Raw genomic sequence first — 7984 nt, 5'->3', positions numbered from 1 at the left:
ATACTTACCCAGTTAATATGTAGAATTTAAAGGGCTGTAAGAGAAAGCATTACCAACCTTGGTTTGTGATTAACTTGTATAAATACCTAATAAATAAAGTTCTTATGTTGTGTGGAGCATCTGTCTATGTCTAGTCACGATAGTGCTTTAGTATCTGATGTCCTGGACAGAATTACACATTATGTTACGTTCTTTAGTTAAAAATTCCATAGAGAAAGACTAACTAACCAAGTTGCATGCAGGAAAACATGCCCCAGAATTTGAAATATGACTGCAGTGAAAACAGCATAAACACAATGTGGATTTTTGGCTTTAATTACATTAAACAGTGCTGTATGTTAATGCATTTGTGGGCAAAACAGAGGAGAGTTACAAAATATAAATATGGTAAAAAATAATGTCGAGATGATACTTCTGAAGAAGTATTATTCTGTTGGAGATTTAAAGGGCGCTGATACAAGTAACAGACTTGTGTTATTACACACAGACATACTAAACACGATATGACACAATACTAGTGATGTTACATGTAAGTAAAAAACTAAAAAAAAAAAAATTCTGACCACTATTACCTCAAAAAAAAAAGCAGTATACTTGGTCAGTGTGCTTTGAAGATCCCATTAACAGATGTAGAAAATAGAAACAAAGGCTACGTTCACATTACCAGGCTGAAGTGGAACAAATCCGATTTTTTGCCCTAATGTGACTCAGATCTGATGTTTTCAGGGCTGTGTGGACACAAATCTGATCTTATTCAAATATGACCTGAGCCACTTTCATATGGTCTTAGATCAGATATGTGTCCGATTCGTAGCCATGTGACCTTAATGTGACGCTCAGATCAGAATTAATGTGCTTTTTTCCACTGCACCATCATTCAGCGTTACCATGGCAGCAGCGCCGAACAGAAGTTAAAGCCTGTAAACGGTGGAAAAGCAGCTCATCTCACCTTTTTGTCCTTCGTCTCGCTCTAATATTGAAGCTGAGAGCTGATCAGAGTTAATTATCTTCTCAGCGAAGCTCGTTCTGCTCGTTAGTTTGTGCTGATGATGCGGTGATTCATTCACGTGACGTTACTGAGTAGGATGTGCACATGCGGGTCATTTCAGGACGCAGGTTCGTTCACATTAATGACATTTGTATCACTTACCTAAACGAGTGTGAACCATCGTGTCAGAGATCGGATTTGAGCAAAAAATCGGATTTGAGCACTGAGGCTTGTAATGTGAACGTAGCTAAAATTCTTTTAAAAGCTCCAGTTCATGATCATGATTTAGGTTTAGATTGAGATTTGTGGCCACTTCAGAACTTTAGACATCGAGTTTTGTAGCAATTCTAATGTGGCTCATTTCTACATTGCACTGTAACAAAGAACTGAGTCTTTTATCAAGCACATTTTCACTGAAGTAGACATGGGGGGGTTAGTGTTTCGAGAAAAGAAGTGTGACTGGTTAAATGCAGAGCAATGGAGAGACCAAATCTAGGTGGGTGTATAAAGGCAACAGCGCCCCTCCATGATGGACCGAGTCTGCAGGTGAATCCTGGCGATCACAGTAGAAGGCAGCTGCATTTGGACACCTTCTCGTTGCTGAGCAGGCCATACTGGCTGGTAGCCAGGTTTTGGATCAGGGTCCAGAAGTTTTTGAAGGTTATGCCCTCTCCATCCTTCACCCCCATCTGCTTCAGCACCTCCCCGAAACCTGCGTCTGACCCTCCGGTCTAACAGGCGAAACGAAAGACGGTAGGTTCAGTTATGGTCACTGTGCACAAGTTGAACTGTTTCCACTGTAGCATCTAATAGTTGGTGTGGTTAATCAATACGTCATTATGTTCAATCAGCAGTGCTGCAGATGGAACTTGACAAACCTGAAACCTGTGTTCTCTCGCTATCTCGGAAGATATCAGATCACATTTTTTGAAACCAAGTTGTTCTTGTTGCTTTTTCCCACAATAATTTGTATTAGAATTTATTCCAATATTAGTGTTTTTACTGGGAAAAGCAGATCAATGAAAAAGAGTAACACCTATCAGTACTATATTTCTAGTTTCTGATATAATTTGAAAATGCCTTTATTGTGTGCAAATGTCCTGATGAATGAACCCAAATGACTTGGAAAAAAGTCTGGGTTCACTGACTTGCGCTAAAAGTAAAGTATATTTTTCCTTCTCCTGTAAAGTTCTCATTTTGGAGATAAGAGCTTTTGTTCCTACAGCAGCGATTTATAAATGTTTTGTAACTAGAAATGCAAACTGTCAAGCAGCTGTACCTTCAGCTATTAACTTGAAGTTTGGCGCCATCATGTGGCCTCCAAAGGATTTTTAGGTGCATAGCAGCGTAAAAGAATAGGTCATTGAAAGATGTTTACATTTTACCCTCTTACACCAAACGCAGTCAATCAGCTGAGATGTGTTTGGTGTTAACGTCTTTAATATTGCACAGGGCCTACAAGCCAACATCTTATTGGGGTTACAAAGACTTCTATCACAACAGCCTCAAGGCTCCAGTGCAAAAACAAACTTGTCTTGGCTGATATATAAATAAAGTGTGTGTGTGTGTGTGTGTGTGTGTGTGTGTGTGTGTGTGTGTATATATATATATATATATATATATATATACACACACACACAGCCGTTTAAAAGTTTGACCACCCCATGATATGTAACTAGGTTATTAAAAAAAAGGGGCAGCACTGAGAAAAGCTGTGTTCAAGGGAACTTCTGCTGGAGAAGAGTAAAGTATTTTGTATTAACCAGAACATAACTGAGTGCAATTTTGTACTCACTACATTCAAAACATATCACTGCTGTCGGAACAAAACCTTGTATCTCTATTTCTGCCATTTTTGGTTTCTTATCATAATATGAAAATGTCTAAATTTCATGATGAATGGACCAAAAGAAATGGTCCAAAATGACTGATAAAAAGTCTGGTTCCACTGACTTGCATTAAAATAAAGTATGTTTTTTCCTTCTCCTGTAAAGTTATCATTTTGGAGATACACAGTTTTCTTCCCACAGCAGCGATATGTAAATAAGTAAGTGAAGTTTCAATCTATCAGTAAGACTCGCCAAAGCTGAAAACATTATCTCGGCCAGTAGGATGATGCTGGTTGGTACGGTGTAGTGGACGACACCACTGGCTTTCACATTTAAGTCTGGAGTCTTGATTCCCCATCCGGGCAAAAGGGGAATTTGCACACTTTTTTTTTTATTTAAGAGTTTATGTAAAGAGAGTATGTTTGTGTACTTGTCATGTTTCTAAATTATTATGTACTGTCCATTATTACTGTCCTAAATAATAAAAAAAGACATTTAATTACTCCTCCAGATCAACTTAAGTTTTTGTGATCAAAATAAAAATGTACATTTAATAGTCCATTTTTCATACGGACAAAAGTACAGGTATAAGCAATAGCAATAACAAATCAAACAGAGACAGTAACATTGAGAGAGGTGGGGGGGCAGTAAGAATGACCTCTAAGTGTGTAGTACAGCTTGGAAGAAATAGACTGAAGTAAATTAATAGATGCCATGCACACAATCAAATGGTTATCACAGTTGATATATAAACTCCTTTGTCTTTGATAATATAAATTATGTATTTATGTATATTTTCATATAGAAAATCAAACATGTATATACAGTTTATTTATTCTGACTTAAAATTAATCAAACAAGCATGTATATCACTACTGTCAGAACAAAACTTCTCCATTTTTTTCGTTTTTCAGTTTTTGACAATTTTAAAAAAGTCGACTTTTACGTTGTGTGTAAATTTCATGATGATTGGACCAAAAGAAACGGCCCAAAACGACTTGGAAAAAAGTCTGGTTCCATTGACTTACATTAAAAGTAAAGTAGGTTTTTTCCTTCTCCTGTAAAGTTACCATTTTGGAGATACGAGGTTTTGTTCCAACAACAGCGACATACAGTTTATTTATTCTGAAATAATATTATGGTTAATGTTTAATGCTTAGTAGTTGTTATACAGTTTGATCTCCATGTGTTTTTCAGTCTGCACATCCACTTTGGGCTGGGTTTTTACCTCCATAAACTGCACTGAATAAGGAACCATCTGCTACAGTTCTTTACACTGTATATATAATCATGTAGTTCTCTACTGCTCAGTAGAGGTATATAAGGAAAAAATATGCTCAACTTCATGTATAATTATGCAATTAAACCATGTGAACCCAGCAGAGTCATCTTAAAGCTGCTCAACCTCATGCTTGTGCCGTCACTTTTTCTTTCCCTTCTAGAAGTTCTGCCTTTAGCCCTGAACAGCCGCATATCCTGCCACGACACGACCTGAGAAGATAATCTTCACACGTTAAAGCTGTTGTGTCACCCTGACTCTGCCGCTATGCTGTTTAATTCAAAACCCTCCCCGTCTGAATAGAGCCATCTCTCTCTGACACACAGCTAAATAATTCTAAATCCCAGCCTTGCTGTTACCACAGCAGGGTTCGGCACACAAACGCTGGCCAGTAAAAGGCGGTTTAGAGTTTCCCAACAGGGATCCTCGACCACACCCTGCGAATGGGTAGCACTGAGTATCTGGGCGTGTTTACCTTCACAAGGTTGGGCAGCTGGGAGGAAAGGAGGCTCTTGAATTCATCCGCCTTGAGCGAGGGGCCTTTATCGGCAGACGCCGCGTGGAAGTTTGTGACCAGGGTGTTGATGGCCTTCTCCAAGTCTGAGTACTGAGAGAGAGAGAGAGAGAGAGAGAGAGGGAGAGGATTTGAACTGCTGGCATCTTTTATGAAAGCCACATGTGGTGACTACATGGTTAAAAAGGAAAACGTTGACGTTGTGTAACTTAGGAGCATTCAAACCGATATCCATCAACGGATTAAACCACAACCACAAGAGTTCAAACGTTCTTGCTTTTCCTCGTGGGGTCTTGAAGCCACTGACATTCAAAGCTGGCACCTTTATGCAACGATACCTGTAATACCTGCAAGTCGAGCCTTGCCATCCCCGCCCCCTGCGCTGTATTTACCCACAGGCGCGCCTACATTCACTGCGAAACACTCAGTCTACCCCAGGCAATATTACTGAAAATTGTATCAGGTTTTTGTTCTTTGGGTCCACGTCATGGAAAACTGAGCTTTACTTGCTTTTTTTGAAATTAAAGTCTGATGTAATATTCTAAAAATCTTAGTTTCCAATCGTAATGTTCCCTCCCAGTCCATACAGGCCATAAATGCAACCTATCCTGCAGAAACAACCCATTTTAACTTCACTGCTTTTAAGATGTGTGTAAAAACCTGGTCGTGGTGCTGCATAGACCTTTTTTCTTTAAAGAACCGCATTCAACAGGTTTTATTTGATAGCCATGCATACATTCAAATAGTTATTCTATACATATAAGCACTGCCTTTACTAAAGAAACCTCAACACCTTTTTTATGGTAGACAAAACCCATATTTTCACCATGTTTAACTATTTCGATTATCACTATTTTCACTTCATGCACTGTACCTTTTTAGGTTCTTACCCCAGCTTATAAAAGTTTTTTTTAATGGTTTAAATTTTGGCTTCACTTATTAATGATAATCATTAATATCATATAATTTACATACATCCGCCTATTCAGCTTACAGCACTTTAGCCCCGCCCACTCCCACTGTTATAAGGAGTGTTTTAGCCAGGACTGCTTTTTCAATGAGGCCCAGTACAGGGCAGCCAATCAGCACAGAGCTCATGTCTTAAAGGTGCGGTACCAAAAACAGCCTGTTTATACAGAGAATGCCCCTGTAAAAATGAATGACTCATTTTTTGTACATAAGCACACAGACCTTGAAAAGGGGACCTCAAAGAGGGGAAAAAGAATGCAAGAATTAAGTTTGATGCCTTTTAATGTGGTTTTTCCTTTCTACATTAGCTCCCAGTTCAGGTTTTTGGTCTTGCTTAGCAGCTTCACTGTAAGGAAGAGACATTTATTTCACTTTTAGACATATTTCGGTTTCAATTTTAGCTTTAAAAGTCATACTGGTTTGGCAGATACTGATCCTTCTTTGATCAAAACCAGAAAACGAGCTGGTGAATCAGCATTAGATGCAGTGCTTATTCCCAACCGCCCCTTAAAAAGGGTTCTATGTAGTAGTAAAAAGTGAAAAAAACTGGTTTTGGTGCTGAAAAGACCTTTTTTTTTTTTTTTAAAGAACCACATACGACAGGTTTAACTTGATAGCCATGCATACGTACAGTTAGTTATTAAATCTATTCCCATTGCCTTTACTAAAGAAACCTCGACACACCTTTTTTTTAGGGTAGGCAAAACCCATATTTTCACTTCAAAGCAGCCTTTCATGCACTGTACCTTCTTAGGATCTTTTTCCAGCTTACAAAAAAAAGTTTTTTAAGAGTTTTAGCTCTAACTTTAGTTTCAGTTTACTATAATAGCCCAAACAGGGAGCAGAACTCAAGGCTTTGGCACCAGACACAACACTGCCCTGACCAAATCATAACCTAGGCTCAGCCTGTCCCACCCTAATCTCTCCGTTTCCCACTTGTGGAGAGTAAAAGCAGCTCATCCCACGAATCTTCCCCGCATGTTTTCAGGCCCCAGTCGAGGAGGTTTTGGTCTGATTGATTCCCCGTGCTTCCCATTTCTCCGCTGCTGTGGATGGAGGAGCTCAGCGTGGAGCCATATGGTCTGAATTAACAGCCCTGCTCGACTTCAGGAAACTAGTTTGGCAGAGGCCTGGGGCTCACTGCAGTGACACTCCTTAAAAACACGACACCTCTCCAAAAACCCCGAGAAAAAAAAAGAAAAAAGGCTACTCATCTCTCATGTAGTCAGCACTTCTTTGCGCAAAGTGTGGGCTCCTGAAAGCGCCCCCTGACCCAGATTTAACCAGGGGAATGTGGTTTGGTCCAGTTTGGGTAAATCGCAGTACGTAAAAGTGGTAGATGGAGAAGAAGAGGAGGAGAAACGAAGCTGCCACCGTCGAAAAAAAAAGCCCTGAGCAACACAAACCTGGTCAAAATGGAGTTTTTAGCGCGACAACCGTCCCGTCCGCGTCTCGGATCTGCCCAGATCTGCCCTAAAGCTCAGTTAGAAGCCGCGAAACGCGCTTTTCTTCCACCTTACAGAGTTTTCGAGCACCTATCAGTGAGCTGTGGTCGAGCTGGTGGCTTTAAAACGAAGAGGTATGAAATAAAGTAGACGTCTCTCACCTCTAACGCCATTGCAGCCTCTCCTTTCTCCTTTCTTCCTTCAGTAATTGTTACTTTACTCGCTCAGCTTTCCACTGCTGTCACATCTTGGCTGAAATCCTGAATCCTCCCCCTCAAAAGAGAAGGAGAGATCAACCCACCTACCGTGTCAGTGAGCCATGGGGAGAAAAAAAATATCCCCTGTAATTCGATGCTTTGGGACTGTAAACTCCGCAGGGCGGGGATTTGGGCTCCATATAGCCACATAGCACAAGCTTTCCTCCAACTTTTTCCACTTTTTCACTCAGCTCCACAAAGCACGCGCTTCCTCACATCTGGAAACTCTCAGGAGGGGGGGAAAAAAGTTGGAACACGTTGCTTTTATGCAACAGCAGCTTGCAAGTACAGACTTGGGACTCTTTTGCTTTTGCATTGTCCTGCTTGGGCCATGTTAGAATGTGGCTGTTCAGATACAACACTTTAAAAGGGAAATACCAGCGATTTTCTATAATTGCTTTGCAGCTGTGGCATTTAGAGTGGTTTGGCGTGAAATGCTCTGTTCTAGAGTCAGAACTGTGCAGAGTGGTGGTGATAGGAACCAGACGTCCACCTCTAAAAGCTCCCTCACAGAAGGTTACTACATGAAATGGTTATGAATTCACTGATGTTTGAGACAATGTTTTAAAATAGTTTTAAGAAGATTTTAGCCTAAAATGTCTTTTTAAAACTGGTGGAGGGATACACGTAAGGCAAAACTATCCTCAAAGAAAACATATTTTTTTATTTCCACTATTTTACCATCACTAACATTTCAAATAAA

The 7984-nt window shown here is 40.0% G+C and overlaps 1 protein-coding gene across 1 annotated transcript; it reads right to left on the bottom strand.

The window, feature by feature from the left end:
* Window positions 1-290: 290 nt before the first annotated feature.
* Window positions 291-7304, bottom strand: s100v2 (S100 calcium binding protein V2). The gene is made up of 3 exons (XM_036565929.1): window positions 7186-7304; window positions 4572-4703; window positions 291-1719 (listed from the first exon to the last, which is right to left on the bottom strand). Exons 1-3 carry the CDS (start codon window positions 7195-7197, stop codon window positions 1549-1551), a joined length of 315 nt encoding a protein of 104 aa, XP_036421822.1. The 5' UTR covers window positions 7198-7304; the 3' UTR covers window positions 291-1548.
* Window positions 7305-7984: the final 680 nt, after the last annotated feature.

The sequence above is a fragment of the Colossoma macropomum genome, unplaced genomic scaffold (assembly GCF_904425465.1).
Source record: "Colossoma macropomum unplaced genomic scaffold, Colossoma_macropomum, whole genome shotgun sequence".
NCBI lineage: Eukaryota > Metazoa > Chordata > Actinopteri > Characiformes > Serrasalmidae > Colossoma > Colossoma macropomum.
Note: the sequence above shows the minus strand (reverse complement) of the source record. Positions and strands in the feature narration are given on the sequence as shown.